The sequence below is a fragment of the Urocitellus parryii genome, chromosome 4 (genome assembly GCF_045843805.1).
Source record: "Urocitellus parryii isolate mUroPar1 chromosome 4, mUroPar1.hap1, whole genome shotgun sequence".
Lineage (NCBI taxonomy): Eukaryota > Metazoa > Chordata > Mammalia > Rodentia > Sciuridae > Urocitellus > Urocitellus parryii.
The window spans coordinates 184,716,987-184,740,173 of record NC_135534.1 but is presented as its reverse complement, the minus strand read 5'-3'; the positions used below and the strand labels follow the sequence as shown (position 1 = coordinate 184,740,173).

General features: G+C 33.5%; 1 protein-coding gene across 8 annotated transcripts in view; it reads right to left on the bottom strand.

The window, feature by feature from the left end:
* Fktn (fukutin) overlaps positions 1-23,187 on the bottom strand; it is a 99,465-nt gene that overhangs the window by 60,990 nt on the left and 15,288 nt on the right. For all 8 annotated transcript variants that reach the window (XR_003303105.2, XM_026414572.2, XM_026414596.2 and 5 more), the window contains exons 4-7: positions 19,405-19,464; positions 15,158-15,361; positions 7,532-7,809; positions 4,624-4,756 (exon numbers count right to left, since the gene is read on the bottom strand). Coding sequence is in view for 7 of the 8 variants with exons in the window: in XM_026414572.2 (XP_026270357.1) it covers positions 4,624-4,756; positions 7,532-7,809; positions 15,158-15,361; positions 19,405-19,464 (675 nt within the window). In the remaining variant the exon portion in view is untranslated. The remainder of the gene's footprint in view (positions 1-4,623; positions 4,757-7,531; positions 7,810-15,157; positions 15,362-19,404; positions 19,465-23,187) is intronic.

Sequence of the window (23,187 nt, the reverse complement as noted above, 5' to 3'; positions counted from 1 at the left end):
TTATGGACGAGGAAACTAAGGCTCAAATATTTTCCAGAGATCTCTGAGCAAATTAGTAAAAGAACAAGAATGTAACTGTCTAGATATTCCTAGGTCAGTTATCCAGATATTTCCAGATTCCCTTTGATTTTTCACTGAAATTCTATTGGTGAAGCTCATGAATTATTGTGTAATGCGTTTTTTTTTTCCTGTGAAAAAAATCAAGTTCAGAAAAATGTACAGTATCCTAATTCTGAACTTTGTAGGTGATTTGTGAAAATAATTAAAAGTAAATAGAGTCAGGAGAAAATTTCCTCTTCTTCCTTCCTGAACTATTCAATACAAGAGCCATTAGGGAGGGCAGAGCAATAGAGGTTTTTGTGCATAGGGATGGCCTAGTATCATGGGATGTCAGAGCAAAGTAGGGTTAAGGAGAGCCACCCTGCAGGTGAGCAGCCAGATGTAGGAATTCAGAGACTGAGTAGGGTGACAATGGTGCCTACTCGGAGGAGCAGCCCAGCAAGGGCAGCAATGTCCATGGCAGGGTGAGAAAAACATCCACATGGGGAGGGGGGTCTGTCAAGAGATTGGTTATATATGGGAATACTAAACAAATAAGTAAATATACTAAGAACAATGGAAGTTAAAAAGGGAGCCAGAAATACAAAAATGAACCCTATGTTGTTCAGTTGAAATTTATAACGTACCTGGAATAGAGATAATGATGTAAATTCAGATTTTAGTAGAAAAAGATAAAATATAGAGATACACACCATATCCCTGTCCACTGACAGGGCCTGTGTGTAGGAAAATCAAATAGCAATGGATACCAGATTCTGGCTTCTATTGTGGTTTGGATGTGAGATGTCCCCCAAAAGCTCACATGTAACACAATACAAAAAGGTTCTGGGGAGAATGATTTGGTTGTAAAGTCTTAACCTAATCAGTGATTTAATCCTGAAAGGGATTAACTGAGTGGTAACTGAAGTGGTGAAATGTGGCTAGGAGATGGGGATTGGGGCATGACTTTGGGATATATTTATCTGTATATGGTTGAGTGGAGTCTCTCTTTGCTTCATGGTCACCATCATGGGAGCTGCTTCCTTCAGCCACACTCTTCCACCAGGATGTTCAGCCTCACCTTGAGCCCCAAGAAATGGAGCCAGCCTTCTATGGATTAAGACCTCTGAAACCATGAGCCCTCAAATAAACTTTTTCTCCCCTAAAATTGTTCTAGTCAGGTCCTTTAGTCACAGTAGCAAAATAATTTACTAAAACAGGTTCTTTAAAGAACCAGAAATCAGAGAAAAAGTTGATCCCAGGGTTGGGGAGGGGAAATTACATAATAAGCCCAGAACATCTTGTTAGGTTAAAATCTTAAGAATATAATCTAATCCATTAAATAAAATAGGAAACCTTGAGTCTACACTGATAAAAACACATGAAAGTTTGACAAGGAAGTCTAGGGATGTAGCTCAGTGGTAGGCTGCTTGCCTAGCTTGCACAAGTCCCTGGGTTCAATCCTCAGCACTGAAAAAAAAAAAAAAAAAAAAAAGTCTGAAGAAGAATATAAAGTAACTTCACACTGGGTGTTAATAAGGGAAAAATAGAAACTTAATGTGAGGCTGGTAGATAAAACAAATCAAGTTCATGATATGAACATAAACAGCAATGGGACAAATCAAAATCAGGCAGCACCTGATGGCATACACTTCTGTGTATTCCTTGTAAAGATGTTTAATCTGAATCAAACATGAGGAAAAATCCGATAAACCCTCAAATGAGTGACATTTTACAAAATATCTGGACCATATTCTTCAAAAGTATCAAGGTCATGAGAGTAATAAAAGAACTGAGAAACCCCAAACTGAAAGAGACTAAGGAGACAGGAAAATTAGTACATGTTCCTTTTTATTATAAAGGTCATTAATGAGATAATTATCAGGATTTCAATGGGAGTAAATGGTAATAATCTGTATTAATTTCCTAATTTTGGGGCTGGGGATGTGGCTCAAGCGGTAGTGCGTGCGCTTGCCTGGCATGCGTGCAGCCCGGGTTTGAGTCTCAGCACCACATGCAAACAAAGATGTTGTGTCCTCCGAGAACTCACTCACTCTCTCTCTCTCTCTCACTTTCTTAAAAAAAAAAAGTTCCTAATTTTTCTTGTTTTTAAAAAATGCTAACTTATTTGAGGTGGTAGAACATCTAATCTACAGCATACTCAAAATACTATTTGTATTGTATTCACGACTTTTATCTAAGCCTAAAATTGTTTAAAAATCATTATTTAAAAAAATTTAGGGGCTGTGGGTGTGGCTCAAGCGGTAACGTGCTCGCCTGGCATGCGCGGGGCACTGGGTTCGATCCTCAGCACCACATAAAATAAAATAAAGATGTTGTGTCTGCCGAAAACTGAAAAAAAAAAATTTAGGAGTCTAGAGTGTAAGTTTATTTGATAAATTCAGTTTGTCTGGGCATTATATTTAAGACTATTTGGCGCCATCAAGTGTTCAAATATATACATGTTCACTTCAATTGCAAAACATACTCTCCTTGTTATTTTTTAATCATGGTTCTAACATAAGAAATAATGAAGGAAACATTTAAGAGGATAAGGATAAAAAAATGTTATCAGTGGGCTGGGGATGTGGCTCAAGCGGTAACGCCCCCGCTTGGCACACATGCAGCCCAGGTTCGATCCTCAGCACCACATACAAACAAAGATGTTGTGTCTGCCGAAAACTAAAAAATAAATATTAAAATTCTCTCTCTCTCTCTCTTTAAAAAAAAAAATGTTATCAACACCATTCAATAATACCAATACATAAGCAGGAGAAAAAAAAACAAATTAGGTATCACAAATCTGCCTCATTGTGAGTGAATGATATAGAAAAACATTGTGGATGAATACAAAGTTCCATCTGTTTGTGTCATGAATATGACCTACAAACAGCATTACAGTTTTGCTGTTGGATGGTACTTTAAATACCCAAATGATATGGCTATAAGCTGATTTGCACTTTGAACATCCTTTATCCATGTTCTTTACTCAAATGCTGATTGTTTGCTTTAATATTTCAAAACCAGGGATAAGAAATATAGAATTAGAAAGTAACAGCTGTCATTGCACACCTGTAATCCCATACCTATCATACCAGTGTCTCAGGAGGCTGAGGCAGGAGAATCACAAGTTCAAAGCCAGCCTCAGCAACTTAGCTAGACCATAAGCAACTTAGTAAAACCCTGTCTAAAAATAAAACATACAAAGGTCTAGGTATGTGGCTCAGTGATTAATTCCCCTGGGTTTAATCCCTGGTAGTACTAAAAAAAGAAAAAAAAAGTATGATACTCTCCACATTATTTTTTCAGTTATTGTGAATCATTTTACATTTTGTGCTGTCTTTTCACAAATGAGAAAGGCAAATGAGTGGGCAAATGCTTGTTAGGTCTCAAAAAAAATCATTTGATTCAGATAAGCACTAATTCTCCATGTATTTTTGCATATTTTCTTTGTGTCACATACTGTGATAGACACTGGGGCTCCAGAGGTGAATAAGAAGATTATCATCAAGAAATACACATAATTTAGTGCGGTGACAAGATAGACATTTGCAAAACACTGTGATAAATGCCATGACAAAGGTGGCAACCAGAGCAATTTCCTTAAAGCAGGAAGAGTGAATATGTTTAAGCACCAAACTCTCTTCTGCTTCCTGTTACCATGTGGTAGGTTATGCTGGGCAGCCCTTGCCTACAAGAGTAAGCCCAACCACACGTATGATTTTTTTAGTTTTTTATCCATGAAGCTCAGTAAATTTTATAACCCTGCTGTTACAATTCTAAAGAAAGAGGGCTAGGAAGGCACACTCAGGCTGCCAGGCCTAGGCTTTAGTGCCAGCAGATCATATCAGAGAAACCTTGTATTTGTGGTCTTAGGCACTTAGCAACAATTATAAAGCTGGTACTTCATTTTATGATTCTGTTCCTCCTTGTGTGTGCAGGTTTTTTTTTTTTTTTTTTTTTGTTGTTGTTGTTGTTTTGGTAGAGAACCCCAGAAAATAAAGGGGCAAGTTTCAGGACTAGGGTACCAAAACCCCACTGTCATTTTGTCTGTTTTCACTTTATCTCTGGCTTCATGTTAGCTCTTAAAGTCGAACTTTCTTGCCCTTCAAAATCACATTTTATATCCCCAGGGCCAGAAGCCTAGGAAACAGGCTTTCAATAAATGTTCACTGCATTGAAAGCTAGAGCAACAGAATAAAGTAAAGTTAAAAAAGAATTGGTCTTTGTGTAGCATTTGCTTTCAAAAACCCTTTATGAACACAAAAATTCATATTCAGTGGAAAAACTCTGAAAATTTTTTTTCAGAAAAATATTTTCTAAATCTATGTGGTCCATCTTCTAGAGTAACCTCATTCTCCCTGGATTGCTTCAGAAAGATAATCTACCATCTTCTATCAAGTTTATAAGCTATTGCAACTAAAGGCAGAGACCAATGGTAAACCCATCAAAGTCTATTAAAAAAAAAATAAGTATTAACTTATATTTCACCTATTGTCCATAAGTCCTTTCATTTCCCCCTAAAATATTAAAAATAAGCATATTTCCTTTAATTTAAAAGTATAATATTTGGTTGTCTCTAACCTGCAAGAATGCTCGAGCTTCTTTATACCTGCACTCTATAAACCTAGAGTGTGGTATTTCTTCCAGAAAGTGCACTGGATCTTTTGGAATACGAACTTCTAGTCCATCAATAGTAACTTGCTGTAATTCTGGCCTGAAAACAAAAGTTAAGATTATAAGGAAATAATTCAGAACACTGGCAGTCTCTTTAAAATATTAAACATTAGCAAAATAGCTAAATATCAAGTGTGAAGAATATGGAAAATGACAACCCCAAAGACAATGTGACTAGGGAGGAGGGAGAGAAAATAAGGCAAACATTAATCCTTCCTAACAACATTGAGTCCTGAAGGGACTGAGTGCTAGTCCCTGAACTTTCACCCTTTCCCATTGCCAAAGAGTCCTAGAAGAAAAAAAGAAAACAATAAAGCTCTGGGTAACAATGGATCCTAGAGGAAGAAGATAAGCAATGAATGCTGGGCTCTGAGCTTTCATCCCTTCCCAGTAACAATAAGTTTTGAATTTTTTACAACTTTTATCCTGACTGCTCAAACCAACACATTCTGCTTCATTCTCCAATGATTAAGCCACCCTCATTGTAAACACAGACCCCTTCTGTAACAGGTGACCATTTTCTATCCAGAAAGTAAGCCTATCCGAGAATAAAAGACAGTGCTGGTCTGTGAGGTTTGTTCCCATCTTCATTGTTTGTGCTTACGAAGTGTGTTTTCTTTCTCAGGTACCAATTAGTAACTTTAATATGACTTTGAAAATCTGACATCAAACAGCAACTGAGTTTTAAGTATTTGGCTCATATATTTTAAAATATTTTTATACTTGTTCATACATACTTCAGTATTTTAGACAAAAAAGAAAGGTAAATGATTTAGTTTTAAACTACTGATTTACTTCTAAAGAAATAAATGTTCTTTTGAATAATTAAAATAGTCTAGAACTCATTAACAGGCAAAATGCTATGTGGGAATCAGCCATGTATATTTTAGACCCCCCCATTCTAAAAATATTCCTTGAGTTTTCCATTCCTCTTTATATAAAATCTTACAAATAGTGATGGCTTTTATCTATTAGCAAACATATTTAATAAGTATTTGTTGACTGACAATACTAAATTATTAATGAAACTTTGAAATAAACTCACGAGACTTTACAAAACAAACTAAAAGATGTTTTCCTAAAGAAACTTATTTGAAATACATAATGAAAAAAATATGCATAGAATTGGCCAGAGAACCCTACAATTATGATTAAAATAATAAGAGGAGCCAATATTAACAACAAATTATTTTTCACTACCCTCTATAATGTTATTGGTCATTTTACTGCTAAAAACTTGGTTTGGTTTAGGAAAGGTTTGACTTTACCTACACAAAAAGCGTAGAAAGGGGCTGGGGTTGTGGCTCAGCGGTAGAGCACTCGCCTCACATGTGTGAGGCCCTGGGTTTGATCCTCAGCACCACATAAAAATAAATAAATAAATAAAAATTAAAGGTATGTAAAAAAAAAAGTATAGACAGCTTCAGTTTTGGATAATTTTTTCAGTCATTTCTCAAATATGTGATTTTAGATACTAATAAGAGGGCAAAAAAATATTTTTCAAGTGTAACAGATAAGCATGGTCTCTCTGGAAGTTTCCAAGAAAGGATTACAATTTGAAAATTCTTACAAGGATGTCCAACTTTAAGGCAAATGATAAATATTTATTGCTACCTAAATATAAGATTATGATATTTAATACAAACCGTAAGATCACTATTAGTGACTTCAAAATGGGAAGAAAAGTATAACTCTAGGTCAGAAACTTCAAGTTCATCATCTAATTTCAAGATTTTTTAAATTCAGTAATTGCTAATATAATTATCAAATTTTGCATGGATCCCTTCAAATAACTGTTTCTCATTAAGAAACATTTCTATTACTAAGATAACAAAGGACATATTTCTATACAGAGTTGACCAATAGAATGAAATGACAAAATTATGCTATGTACATATATGAATATGCCACAACATATTTGACCTTTGTATATCTATATCTATATCTGAATATCTATAAAGCTCAAATTTAAAAAACAACAACAAAATAAATAGAAAGAAGACCAGTAGAGTAGAGGAAAGGCAGTGGGGGGAGGAGAAGGAGAGGGACAAAGGAAGTATTTGGGACTGAAATGGAGCAAATTATATATTCCATGCATGTACGACTATGTCAAAATGAACCCCCCATTATGTACAACTATAATGCACTAATAAACACATAAAATTATATAAGAAATTGCGTAAGACAAAGGCACAAAATAATAAATTACAAACACCCATGTCTCCACCACAGAAATTGAATCTTGTTAGCTTCCTTTCAGTTTTCTATGTATCCAGTTTTCTATATATTCCCTCCATTCTCCCTAGAAGTAAAACTTATCTTTTTTTTCCATTATTTATTCCTTATTCTTAATACTAAGTATGTGTAGTATTCTTTTTTTAAAATTTTCTTTAGTTGTGAATGGACACAATATCTTTTTATGTATTTATTTATTTATTGGGTACCAACGATTGAACTCAGGGTATTTGGCCACTGAGGCACATCCCCAGTGCTATTTTGTATTTTATTTAGAGACAGGGTCTTTTATTATTATTATTATTATTATTTGTTCAAAATATTACAAAGCTCTTGACATATCATATTTCATACATTTGATTCAAGTAGATTATGAATTCCCATTTTTACCCCATATACAGATTGCAGAATCACATTGGTTACACATCCACGTTTTTACATACTGCCATACTAGTGTATGTTGGATTCTGCTGCCCTTCCTATCCTCTACTATCCCCCCTCCCATTATAAAATGTAAAAAAAAAAAAAGTATAAGAACCTACCTATGGACAACATTTATTGGCTTTGGCTCTAAACTTACCTGTCAAAAGCACCAGGATAACGACCAAACTGTAACTTTCGAAAAGGAACAAATTTCTTGTCAATGTGTCCTTTGAGTCGTAGATGGCCATGCCAGAGGTAGTTGCCACTTCTTTCATGAAAGACCACCAAATGGATGGCATGAGTGGCCAATCTGCAGATATAGTGCAGGGGGATTTCAGTTCCAGAAAGTGAGTCTATCCCATCTAGCCGAGGATCTTTGCTTTCAATCTTTAAGCATTGAAATCCCATATTTTCAGCTATCCGAAACCAGCCTTCCTATTGGAATTGAATAAACATCAAACTTGAATATTTAAAACAAAATATTAGTAGCACTAATGACTATTACACTGAGTTAAGTCATTTTTGTGCTAATCTACTCACTGCCAGAAGATTTAGAAATGAGGGGGTTGAACAGAGTGGAATAAAAAAGAAAATATGTAGTATAGAAGTTATATATAAGAACTCTATGAAAATTAATACGTATTTCTTCTTTGGAATGAGAATGCTCATTTTAGTGTTCTATGGTTAGTTAATATTAATATTAGGACAGCATAAAATTAAACTTGCAATTCTTATATCTTAACAGTTTAAAATGTTACAATAAAACCAACCTAATGCAAATCTTTAGAAAACAGACTGAAACATTCTGTACGTTTTTCAACATCTTTAGAGTATTTTTTTTTTTTTTTGGTACCAAGGATTGAACTAAGGGGTGCTAAATCACTGAGCCACATCCCCTTTTTAAATATTTTTTCTAATTTAGAGACAGGGGTCTCATTAAGTTGCAATACATAATTGATAGACTCACAGCAGTTTTCCTGTCTAAAGAAACATAACTAATAAGGCTCAAAGCTACTAAAAGCACCAAGGTCTTATCCAAAAAAATCCAAATTCCTTTCAATTATAACATTACCTCTCTGGTTTATATAATGTGTACAAAGTTTGTTCAATTCATCATCTCATTTGATATCTACAGAAACCATGTGAGATCAGCAAGGAAGATAGTATTATACATAGTCTATTATGCAAGAAAAATAAAGCTTGAAGAAGTAATTAATACCAGATATTAAGGTATGTGATGATGGTCTGTGTCCTAAAGCTTGTCTTACTGACCACAGCATTCAGAAATATTTTTCATGAGTACATTCTTTGGGTTTTTCAATGTTGTCATTTGAATTTGTTCTACCTTCATCTATGCTCTCATTAAATAAATCTGTATTGTACTATTTATTGTAATGTCATTTAATTGTTTCTTTCAATGATTAAACACCATTAACAGACTCAATTTCCTCTAATACATGAATCAACAGTGCCTAGAATCCAGAAAGTAGTCAAAAGATATTTTATTGTTGTTTATATTGTTAATTGAGAGAAGATGATAAGTTTGGTACAGAATATTAACTAGTAACAAGAAGAAGTGTCCTGCCATTTATCTATATAGAGCTAACTTGTATTCTGGTCAAAAGAATGTAGACACAAGTATCATACATCACTTCCAGGACTGGCCTCACAATATTCCAAAGAATCTTCTATATTCTTCTTACATCTCCATGTATGAAAGAAAAGAACCCCAAGATGCAATTTCACCTGATTTTCCTTTATTAATTATAATTATCAACTACAGAACTCCTTTTCTTTCTCAGTACACCTAAAAATTGGAAAATACTGACTGAGGGTGAGTATTGCCAATTCAAAGAAAAGCACTATGGTATAGAATGAAAGAAAAGCATTATGAGTTGGTAAATTCAGGAAAAATTAAATAGGTCAGCTAGATTTTAACAGAAATCTGACCACGATTGAGGGAAGAGAGGAAGACTGACAAACTAGGCAGAACTATAAGGGTTGCCTTTTTATAACAATGAGAAAGAAAAGTCAAGAATAAAGTAATCACTTTGACCAAGCAGAGTAAAGGCCTCAGTCAAGACTGTTCAACACAAAACTTCCATTTGCCTTGGAAGCTGTTTGTTCACTTGGTAATGATATTAGTAAAGAAAACAATCACATGCAAAATGAAGTCCACAGTTAGGTCCACTTTGGGGGAAGTTTTAGGGAGGACTATCCAAGGGGTTTGTATGTCATCTACATAAAAGAAGGATAAACTTGGAACAAGTATGCTTATATTCTGCATAGCTGACCTTTTGCTTCTTCCACTGACTCTAATCTTATCAGTTTTGCCAGCTGGAGAAGATTTATTTTCTTCCAAAGCAGTAGTTCTGAAGGTATCAGATATTTTTGAAATTTGTGGGCATATTCATGGTTTATCATAATGGAAAATTGTCATTTAGAAGTCTACACCAGAATGACTAGACATTCTATAATCTAAAATATGAAAATCTATCCTTTGTCCTATATAATTTCAAATATCCTATAAGATGATCACAGAGTGAAAAACATGTTTACAATTATCTGAACCCTTATTTCTCAACAATACAATAGCCATACTAGTGAAGATACAATTTTATTTTTTGTTGTTGGAAATTTGTTCACTGCTTTGTAAAATGAGACTACTAACAACATTAAAAGTAAGAATTTGTGTAGTCTGTGACCCTACTTATAAATACAAGCATCTGAATTGTTTTATTATGTTTTCCAATGTAGTCATGGTTGAGTATTTACACAATAAAACATACACTAGTTCTTTTAATTTTTATATTATATTATAGTTAAGGCATTAGATTGATTTGGGAGATTATGTGTATTGGAAGCTTGTAATTTCTACAAATTTTGTTTTGGGAAAATAAATATAGAATACTCTGTACTGGCTTCTAAGCCTTGTAAGGCTTCTTCATGAGAAGAATCAAATAGCCCAATAGAAATGACCTACAAAACCTGACATTTAGGAGTTTCTCCAATGAAAAAACAAGCATGCTCTATAGTGTAGTCAAACAGTTAATGAGACCTGACCATTAAAAAAAAATCCAATATAATTAAAGTTTCTTATTCTTAAATATGAACAAAGATCAACAATTATATAAAATCTATATCATAAAAAACACGAACAAAATAAGATAAAAATATCAGAAAACAAAGAAGGGATTTGGCAAAACAAAATGCAGTAAAGATCAAAAAAACACTTTAGAAGAAGTAAACCTTTAAAATGTACAGGGCATTTTAAAGATTAAACTGTATCCCTGAAGCAAAAACAGAATAATACAATAAGGAACAGAGCATAGGAAGCTTTTAGAAAATATGCAAATTTCAAACAAAAATATGACAAAATACAAAAATTATATAAAAAATGTTCAACACCACTAACAATTAGAGAAATGTAAATTAAAACTATACTGAGATTTCATCTCACTCCAGTCAGAATGGTAATTATCAAGAATACAAGTAACAATAAATGTTGGCAAGGATGTAGGGAAAAAGGTACACTCATACATTGCTAGTGGGACTGAAAATTGGTGCAACCACTCTGGAAAGCAGTATGGCGATTACTCAGAAAACTTGGAATGGAACCACCATTTGACCCTGCTATCCCATTCCTCAGCATATACCCAAAGGGCTTAAAATTAGCAGACTAAAGTATCACAGCCACATCAATATTTATATTAGCTCAATTCACAATAGCTAAGCTATGGCGCCAAACTAGGTACTCTTCAATAGAAGAATGGATAAATAAAATGTGGTATATATGCACAATGAGATATTACTCAGCCATAAAGAAGAATGAAAAATTATGTCATTTTTCTGTAAACAGATGGAACTGAAGGCTATCCTGTTAAGTGAAATAAACCAATATCAAAAAACCAAAGGCCAAATGTTCACTCGTGGATCTAACACACAATAAGCGAGGGGGAATAGAAGTTCACTAGGTTAGACAAAGGGGAATGAAGAGAAGGGAGAGGGGACAGGCAAAGGAAAGACAGTAGAATGAACTGGTCATAACTTTCTTATGTGCATACATGAATACACAACCAATGTAACTTCACATCATGTACAAGCACAAGAATGAGAAGTTATATTCCATGTGTGTAAAATATGTCAAAATATACTCTGTCATGTATATCTAAAAAGAACAAATAAAAATATGACAAAAATCAATGGCACAATTAAAGATTTTGTTAAAAAATAGAACAGCTGGAAAAAGGGAGAAAATCACAAGCAAAGATAAGAAAATTGGAAGATCAATTCTGCAAGTCCATCATCCATATAAAAAAAGTTCAGAAAGAACATGTTTTCAATACAATTGCTAGAGATCCTACCTAAATAAGTTTAAAAGAAAAAGACCAAGTTGTCTTTTTTTGTAAACAATATACTCATCTGATCAGTCTTTATGGAAAGAAAGAAAGAAAATGAGTAAACCACTGAAGTGTACCTACAGAGTTCAGTACAGTAGCTAGAAAACAAGATCTGGAAACAAAATACAAAAGTCAACAGCAGTCTCATATACCTATAACAATGAACTGGAAAAAGAAACAGAAAAATATCTTACCTGTATCCCCGATCCCCAATTAAAAACTACAAGGTAGCGAAAAATAAATTATCCAAAAATGAGCAAAATCTCTAAGAAAATTATAATATTCTATTAAAGAGAATGAAAGGGGAACTAAAGGATATATAGTTAATGTTCATGAATGAGAAATCCCAATGTTTAAACAATGTCAAGAGACCTTGCATGCTTTTGCTTTCCTACTGCTTTGTCTTTTTTTTTTTTTTTTTTTCCTCTTTCTCTCTACTGCTTTGTGAATAAGCCTGAACTAGTCTGGTTCATGAAAGACACATTGTTCTGGCACCTCCACTGCCCCATCTGACAGCCAGCTATCCTGAAGCAGTTACATGAGTGAGCTTAGATGAGACTATAATCGTCCAGCTGAATCCCACCCAAATTGCTGCGTCACAGTATTCTGAATTAAATAAAAGGTTGTTTTTAGACAGTAAGCTTTGGAGAGGTTTGTTACGCAGTAAAAGCCAAATGATAAATAAACTAAATTAGAAATCAAATATAAAAGCAGAATAGAAACACTTTCAGATATGTAAGGTTTCAACCTTTCTCAGGAGATTAAATATGCTTCCTTAGAGTGATGAAGTCAACAAGAAGACACAAAATCTAAAGAACAGAAGTTTTTAACACAGGAAAGATGAAAAGATTTTCTGGAATGCTATGAAGAAAACATTACTGAATGCTATGAAGAAAACCAGCACTGAAGACCAGTCTGCATTATAGTAAAAAGACCAAGAGCTCAAGGTGATGTCTCCAAGGAGACGGAGGATCATCTGATACATTAGATCCTACTGAGAGCTTTATGTTTCCGCTGCAAAGTTCACAGATGGATTATTGATAGATTACAAAAAACTAGCAAACAAAAAAGAGGAGAATAAGAAATTTATATGAATAAAGGAAAATCACCAGAGTGAACTAGATAACTTCCATGTGAATATCCACACATTCATAATAAGGTAAATATTAACCATTCATTTAACTACAAGATACAGTCATTTTAGGATGATGAGCAAAGGCATGCATGCATGCATATATATATATGAAAGAGTAAATTCAAGAGCTAAACTCTTCTAACTCTATAACTCATCATCTAAATGAAATATTAATAAGATAAATGTAAACATTTATAAATGAGAAGATAAACAGGGGAGAAAAAGTCAAAGTGGTTGGCTCTAAGAGTAGGAATAAGAGAAGTTCCTTTTTTTTTTTTTTAATCAAGAGCTTTGTATTAAGTGATTTTTTCTTTCTTTTTTTAGTACTGAGGATTGAACCCAGGGGCACACTACCAATGAGTGCCCTTTTTATTTTTTATTTTCAGACAGGCTGTCCTTGAACTTGGAATCCATCTGTCTCAGCCTCTCGAGTCACTGTTATTACAGGCACGCACCACTACACCTCCACTACTATTTGACTTTTTAAATTAGTACTAGCATTATTTTGCTTAAAAATAAAAACTGAATTTAAAATATCACTTTTTAACTTTTCCATAAGTTTAAACACTTTCAAAATATAAAATAAGAAAAAATAAACAAACAAAAATGATGTATTTATCTGTTTAACACTTACATCATTGCCTGGAAAGAACCAGGGGCCAGAAAACACAGTTCATTCTCCTGATGCTGCTCTGTGCAAGAGTTTGAGATAATCAAGGGTCTGTGCAGCTTATAGTGTTTTCCCAGATATCCCTATCACTCTGGAAAGTAAGCCCTGCCTACTAGGGGTCAAAACAACTAAAACATCCCATTGTGGCTAGTTATGTTCATTTAATCTGATGCTCATTTTCTTATTTGCATAATTCCTAGGAATGAAAAATAAAGAAATCTGGAACTTAGAAGTTATATCAGTCTATTTTGCATTACCATAATAAAATGCCCGATGCAGGCTGACTTTACAGAGGAAAGAAGTTTTTATTTAACTTATAACTATGGGAGCTGGAAGTCAAAACAGCATAGCTCTGGTTCTGACAAAGACCCCATGGTAAAAGACAAAAGTGTGTGTGTGAAGAAGAGAAAATATTTTAAAACAGAAAGACAGAAAGCTGGGTAGGGCCAGGCTTGCCCTTTTTATTACAACGCTCTCGTAAAAACTGATTTTGGGTCTCGCGAGAACTACCTAATCCCTTCTGGGGGCAAGATACTCAATCACCCCCAATTAGGCCTACCCACTCAAAAGTTCCCCACCTCCTAATCAATACTCTGGAGATCAAGCTTTCAAAACATGAATCTCTGGAAAACACTTACAAACCATATCCAAACTATGTTAAGAAGTAAGCAAAATTTTGAGACACTTCCTTTTTTTTTTTTGCTGACTCCCATCTGACTTTAACTTTGTTAACCATAAAGCAGATTAAATTCATAGTTTTGGGCACATTTAAAAAAGTATTTCACTTGAGTATCAAACAAGTACTGCACACTTACAAAACGGAAAGAATATAGTCTTGTCCACCTTATATAATATGTACTAAAAATTCATCACTAAATCTCTTCCTACTTGCCCTACACTAATGGAGATATTAAATACCTGCATTTTAGGCCTCTCTCACCATTAGGTGACATGTGATTACAGTTCTGGACAATGAGATATAAAAAGTAGTTTATCATAAGCTTCTTCAAAATATTTTTTCTTCAAAAATTGGTGTTACCATTCCTTCTTCTCATCTGTTTTGAACATGGACACGGTAGCTGAAACTGTGAGACCAATCTTGTAATGATGAGGGAAAGGAAGAAACACACTTAGCCCTGACATCAGTAGGCAGTGGAACTAACTACAGCCACCAGCCTTTTACCTCTTGTTATTCAAGAAAAATAAATGCACTACATGCATTAGCCATTATTAATATTCTGTTACTCATAGCTGCAAATATTCCTGATGCAATTTATCATATTTTTGGTACTGGGGATTAAGCCCAGGGTGTGCTTTAACACTAAACTATATCGCAGTACTTTTTATTTTTTATTTTGAGACATGGTCTCAGTAAATTGCCTAGATTGGTCTTAAGCTTCCTGCCCCAGCCTTCCGAGTTGCTGAGATTATAGGTGTGCGCCACTGTGCCCAGATCCTCATATAATTTATACAAACAAAGTTTTAAGAATGATTTTAGGTGTTTTACATTTTAAACTTGTGTAATTCCATACTATTTTGAAAGACAAATATTATATTATCTAAAAGCAATCAACTTACTTCATTCTTCCACAGGTGATACTGTAGTGCAAATGCAGTAAATTCTCTTGGAACACAGAAAAACTTGCATTCTGAAGTGGAGCCATGAGAAGTATTTTTGATTTGTTCAAAGTTTTTACTAATCAGTTCCAGAATCAAAGGATCAATAAGGAACACTGGTACATTTTGGCTGGATGTTAGCATAATAAATTTTTTAACTGCACGCTGTTTGAGAGGAAAAGAATACCCTTAATACCAATCAATAAAACAACTTATTGTATTAAATTTGTATTCACTGATCTTATAAGAATATATAGGGTGTTTATCCAACAGATACCATGCTTAGCACTTACATTAAAAACAAATAAATAAACACATATGGTTCTTGGCCTCAAGCAATACACTCTTCCAGGAATGATGAACAAATAGTTACAATACAAGGTAAAACATGCTATAATAAAAATGTATACCACATACTATAAGAGTACAGAACAATAAGTTATCAATTAACATAAAAAAATCTTCATAGAATAAGTAGTATATATAAAAATTTGGAGCTTAGAAATTATTCTCTTGGTATTAGCTAAAATTTCCAAGCAAAACTGAGTGAGGAAATATCAGGACTGTCCGTTTTTATAGATCAGTAATGTCAGCCTTTCAAAACCAAAAAATCTATTGTGTGTGTCACTTTTCTTTATATTTGTAATGCTGCTTAACAATATTTCTAAACAAAAGATTTAGACCAAAATATATTGCTTACTTGATCATCTTGCAATATAGTGAATTTTCTAATAGCATGGCAATATTTTAAAATATAATACTGCTGGGAAGTAAGTAGGGACCTCTACTGAAAAAATAGAATTTCAAAATCAGAATGAAAACAAATTAAATCACACTTAGGAGTAAATAATATCTAAGAGTAGCAAAGAGAATACTAGTATACATCGTTGTTTAAGATCCTATTTCAATGAAAAGAATACTAAATTTAAAGGGATGTATGCACATAAAAAAGATGTTTCATGGAATTAAAAATAAACTCTTCTTTACAATATCAGAAGGAACTCCTAAAAATACATACAAGATAACAAATATACAAGTATATCAAGAATTTTAAAAATAGAAAAAATGAGATAAAGCTAGGAATCAGTTTCATCATTTGTTTTTTGTGTAGAGTATTATACAAATGTCAAGAATATAATCATCTCTGCCTCAGAGAGGTTTGTTTTCTCTTGTTGGGAGAGACATCTAAGTAAAAAGTCAGAATAAACAACTGTATGCCAAAAATAACTTAAGTGAAATAGACATTAAAAAAAAAGATATTTTAAAACTACCACAAGATGACAAGAAATCTGAATGCCTATTAAAAAAACCAAATATGTTTTTTTTTTTTTAAAAAAAAAAGCTGCCCTCAAAATACAGAAAAACTCTAGACTTAGATGGTTCACTGGTGAGTTTTATCAAAACATTTCCAAAAAACTAAGCTAGAGGAAATATTTTCTGATTTCTGAGGCCAGTATAATACTAATAGCAAAACCTAACAGACAAAACAAAAATAAGAAAGAAAGAAAATTACAGACCACGATTACTCATGAATACAGATGCAAAGATATTTAACAAAATATGAGAAACTCAATTCTAGTAATTAAAAAGCAGAAAATAAATATCAAAACCAATGTTCATCACAGGAATCAGAGATTAATTTAATATTGGAAAGTCAATCAAAAAAATTCTGCATATCAACAGAACAAAGGGGAAAAACCTGTGGTAATTTCAATACATAAAAAGCATTTGAGTGGGGCTGGGCATGTGGTGCAGTAGCAGAGCACTTGCCTTAGCACCACATAAAAAATAAAGGTATTCTGTCCATCTACAACTACAAAATTTTTTTTAAAAAGCATTGGACAAATTTCAATCCCTATTTGTGATTAAAAACTCTCATCAAAAAAAGGAATAAGATGCTTCCTCAATTTGAAAAAGGCTATGAACAAAACAAAAAATCTATTACTGAGTTGTAGGAATTCTTTATAAATCTTTGATATCACTCTTTTGTCAGCTGCAAGTTTTACAAATATTTTCTATTCTGTGGCATAAGTAGAAGTTCTAAATTTTGATAGTCTATTGATTTTTTTTTCTCTTAGGGTTAATGCTTTTCTGTGCTTTAGATACAAAAAATGAAAGAGAAATGATTTTTGGAGAAACACAATGAGATGATAGAAACTAGTACATATAAAGTACTTACATGTTAAATGAATCTCAGGTTAGTATTAAAAAATTTGATGAATTTATTTATGGCATCATTATAATTATTAACATAAATATAGATCAGGACAGGGTCAAGGGGAGAATGTATAACTTATCTTTTAAAAATATACCTTCCAAATCATTAATACTGCAATCATCATTGCTCCTTAGAAATAGGTGTCCAATTGATTTTTAATCCAATTAATCCTAAATCAACATGACTATCATCACCTACCTACTCCTCGATAATTCACTTTAAGAATGAAAAATGTCTTGTTGAAAATAGGATGTGCTGAGACCACAATAGCATATTCATCTGCCTGTGTATTAAAATCTTGTAGAATCTACAAGAACTTGATGGGATTTGTTCTTAGGCAAGCTCTCTCTACTACTGAGCTATATTTTCAGCACACAACTTGTTCTTAGCAAAAGCCGGATTCCTAATTATCACTTTTTCTTTCCTAAGCCTGTCAGGTCATCTGCTTAATAATTCATTCTAGAATTTTATCAGGACTCAATATCACAGTATTAGTCAGTTTTCACTTTTTATTTCTTCCAAAAAAATAGGACAAAGGCATTTTAATACTTTTCCCTTTCCTGTGATTTTGCAAATATTGTAATAATTCAGTGACCACATTCACAATTTTTTTAGTACCCTGAAATGTAATTAAGTTACAATACAAAGAAAATTCCCTTAATGTGGTAAGCTGCTCTTTAATTTTTTGCTCACCTACCTTGAAAGTAAACCTTTAAAAAAATCTGCTATTCTTCCCAACTCATGGATCATTCTCCAACTAAAAGGATGGGGTCACCATAACTTACTCCATTAAAAGGTATGAGGATATTGTTAGAGAGTTGTCAATCAATACAAAGTAAAATCTTCTATCCCACTGAAGCCATTATAGCTTTAAATTTTTCCTAAACATGTTCTTTCAGTGTACATATGAAGACTTTCAATAACAGCAAACTTGGAAAATTTTTATTACTATATCATCACATCACAGAATGTTAACATTTATGATAGACCATTCCATTGCCTTCAGACCACAGGCATATTCCAGCTGTATGTATGTATGTATGTATGTAGTATATATCTGTGTTTCTTAAGAGTGGGATGAAGGTAGAGAAGTGCTAGAAAGAAATGTGCAAAGTATCCCTTTTTACTTAATTGAGAATCTTTATAATTGAGACTTGATAATATAAATACTAAGAACATCATGATTCCCTTTTCCCTAAGATGATCCTAAATACACAAAGCAAAACATTTGCTATCTTTAATAAATTTAAAGTTCACATTTATATTTCTAGACTAGATAACTAAGACATCTGCTAGTAGGATGTCCCAGACTTCACTTTTAAAACAGTAATTCTAGTTGGTATCAGCAATGACTTAAAATAAAACTTGGTTACTTGAAAATTCTAATCTAAAGCCTTCCACATCTGTGGTTATAAACTGTCTCCACAAGATATATCTGGTCATTTTCCACAATGTATACAAACAAGAGAACTGTGATTTTTATTAGTTATCCAACATTGTTTTTCATTCTAAGTTTAGTTAGAATAGAAGGTAAGAAAATAAACTTTATAAATGTGCAGGATCTGGAAATATGTAAGACTAGTTTCACTTATTTCATAAAGGAAACATGCTGAATAAATTTTTATTCCTGATCACTAATTTTTCATTATTCATAGTTAAGTTCTGAAATATATTAATTCATTCGGGGAAGCAGCACAGCTCAATGAAAGAGTTCTAGAGGCAGGCAGTTAGAATCTAGACTCAATCACTTATTAGCCAACTAACTTGAATCTCTCTAAGGTAAATCAAGAATAATAGTATATATTGACTTGGTTAAGGTGTGTATAAGGACTAAATAATACTCTAAGTACTTGGTATAGGGCTCACTCCTTCCTGGCCACTACCTCCTCCATCCCCAAGGTAGTCATTGTATTCATCAAATACTTAAAATTGAGTACACAAACAAATGAACTAAATGTACATTGTAAGTGAGGAATTTTATTGTACATACCCATTGTGTGCTATCAAATCCGATTCTGCTTCCTTTGGATTTTGACAAACCAATTCCATTCTAGGAGGATAACAAAAGAATACTGAAATAAATTCAAAGTCCAGCATGCAACATTACATTTAGGGTGAGTATAAGAGTCAAACTACATATTAGCTCATAGTCATTAGAAGGCATCACCCAAATACTTATTTTCATGTAGTCAGAAGCTAAGAATGCTATTATTTTATAATACAGCTACCTAAGATATAAAACATCAACAGAATACAGTAATTAACTAAGTATATGTTGCCCAAATCTCTAAACTAATCAATGTCAACAAATAAACAACAAATTCTCTGCTATCTCTCTGGAATTAGAGTTGGTCAAGTTAGCTACATATTCCTAACCTCAGCTTATCTCCATATAATGAATTAGTATTTGTAGGTCCTGGCAAAGAGTAAGTAAATTTATCGAGCAGCTCCTAAATGTCAGGTACTATATTTGATACATCTATATATAAACTATATACTTTTTCCTATCTCTCACAATGATTCTACAAAGCAAACATTTTTATTTTTGGTTTACAGATAGCTTCGGTATCCATACTTTTTCTAAGACACATCATTATTTAAAATGCTGAGTTATTTTTTAAAAATATTTTTAAAAATTTTAGGTCCAGAGAATCAGACCTCTGATAAGCTCCAAAATACTTTCAAAGGAACAGGAAAGTGAACATTTGATGGAATACACAAGAAGAAGAATGTTTTAAGCTCAAAGAAGATCCGAGAAGGTTTTTATACCTTTAATATGTTGTTTACCTACAAGCTAAAAATGGTAGGATGCTGAAGAAAAATGTGAGTTAAAAAAAAAATGGAAACTCACCTTCCCACTAATCACACACTCAAGGGCAGAATATAAATCTATGCCATTTCTGTACCACCACTACCTAGCACAGGGATTGGTAAGTAGTAAATGCTTAATTCATTATATCCCATCATCCTATAAGGAATTGACAATTTGGGACCCACTGGATTAATAAGAGTCTATTAATTGGAGAGAGGGATGAGGAATTACTAAGAAATATACTGAGATATAATGAGAAATTAAGGTATAGCAAGAGTCTCTCCTAACAAGCTCTGCAATTTAGGCAATAACATTTTAATACATGTAGATGTTTGAGAAAAAGCAACAAAGACACATCTTTGTAATCTTTAGTACTGAAAAAAGACTGTGAACTCTGCAATATAGTCATTTGTTGCTCACCACAGTCTTATATTAGTAGGCAAGACTGATTTTCTGAGCTGTTTAACTTGTGGCATTTGGGATAGTCTACTAGTTCACTCTCAATGAGAAATAGATCACATTACCATAAAAGCCACCTTTTTAAAGTGTAGAATTCAGTAATTTTTAGTATATTTACAGAGTTCTGAAACTATCACCACTATATACAATATTTTCATTATGCCCCAAATAAAACGTATTAGATATTGCTCCCCAACCTTCCTCCACTCAGCTCTAACTATAATGTTTATACATTTTTCTCTGTGGATTTGTCTCAAGTGAACATTTCATTAAAATGCAGTTATAATATGTGGCTTTTTGCATCTGACTTTTTTCAATTTGCATAATGTAACAGTTCATCTATGCTATAGCATGCATCAGTATTTAATTATTTTCCCCCCGTAGCTGAGTAATATTCTATTGTATTCATTGTTTGATGAACATTTAGATAATTTGGCTACTATGAAAAATACCAGCACAAACATTCACATTTTATATCATTCCCTATTTGTATACTCACAATCTGCCTCTATTTTACTTCATTTTATATGCTTAGCAAAAATCCACTCTCTACTTTTTGTACACATGCAACTGTGCAGCTAAACATGGCTGCTCACTGGTGTCACTTTAGATTCATGACTACTAGCTTCAAATAGGATCTTAATTCTGCCCAGCAATCATCCTACATTTCCCTTGTGTATTAACTCTCATTCTCCTAGATGACTTTTTCTGCTTTTTTCTCTTTCCAACACCCCTCCCTATCTATCCTTCAACTTATGGCATTGCTTTTCTATTTCCCGGGATATGGGGGAGGGAAGAAATTAGAGAAGAACCTTCAAGAGTTCCTACCACATCTCAACTACCTAATCAAATTATAACCCTACAGTCTACCTTTCCTCCTCTCCTGACAGATGAGCTGCCTACATTCCTATTAAAGGCCAAACTCTCCATTTACATATCTTATCCCTCTCGCCTGGCCAAAGAAATTGTTTTAGCAATTTTTCTTTCTCTGTTGGATCATTTCCATCAGCATACAACATGACATTGTTTCTCCTATCTTAAAAAAAATAATTAAGACAAAAACCTCTTGGTGTCTCTTTCCCACCATTTTTCTTACTCTTTTACCAAGAGAACTCCTAATGGATTTTCTATACTCATTGCCCACAATTCTTCTATGAACTCACTTGAGCTTAAATTCACTCAGTAAGCATTCATCAAGAACACCAATAACCTCCACATTGCTAAATCCAATGATGAATTATTAGTCCTTGTCTTATTTGACCTACCAAGAATTGTTGAACAACTTCTGCCTCACTGAAATATTTCATTCACGTGGCTCTCAGAATTCCCATGCTTCCAGTCTTCTACTATTTCTGTCTGGCTACTCTTTCTTAGTATCGCTAGCTAGTTCATTCCACCTCTGACATGCTGCTGAAGGGTTTCTGAGCTCAGATCTTGAAACTTGCTTTTTTTCTTGTGCTTTTTTTCTTTCTCTTAAATCTATATTCACTTCCTTGGTATCTCATCTAGTCTATGGCTTTAAATACCATCTATCTGCTTACAACTCCCAGCTCATACTACCCCTTTGAACTTCAGACTTAATACACCCAGTTGTCTATTCACCTTCTTCATTTGAATAGCTACCTCAAAGGTACAATGTACCAACAAAAGAAAACACACACACACAAATGATTTTCACCATCCCTCAAACTTGCTCTTCTGTGTCTTTCTTATCTCAGTAAACAGCAACTTTCCCCTTCCAATTACCTAGGCCAAAAATACTAGTTATTCCTGATCCTATTCTGTCTTTCATACCCCACATCTAACCCATTAATAAATCCTTACAGTTCTGCTTTCCATTTCTCACCAACTTCCAAGTCCAAGCCATTATCATCTCTTATGTAAATCTTTTATCTGTTTCAGCCTTTATTCCTATATTTCATTTCCAACAGAGCAGCCAGATTATTTGTTTTAAAGTAAAAATCAGATCACGTCATGTAACAACTCAAAACCTTTCTATGATTCACAATCTTACTAAGAATAAGACCCAACCAAAGTCCTTTTAATGGTTTAGACCTACAATAACATGGAATTTTGTAGCCTTACTCATTATTCTCCCCATCTCTCACTCTTCTACAGTCACATTAATCTCTATGCTGTTCTCAGAACTGCCTGTTTATTCCTGCCTCAGAACCTTTGCACTTCCTTTGATTTCTACTTAGTATGCTACTCCTCTAGACATCCACATAGCTCATTCTCTTTGAATAGGCTGTTTCTTTTATTTGTAATGGAGTTCCCATCCTCCAGTTCACCTGGAGAACTCCTACTCATTCCTATAAGGACAACTCAAAACATTCTTTCATCCATGAACCAACTCCATTGCTGTGAACTTGAGGTGAGACAGAACATCATGATAGAAGGCATAGCAGTTAAGTAAAGATTTAGCTCAGCTTATGGAAGCTGGGAAACAGAGACAGTGAAGAGAAAGGAAGGGAAGAAGAAAGGGACCATGGACATAGAATC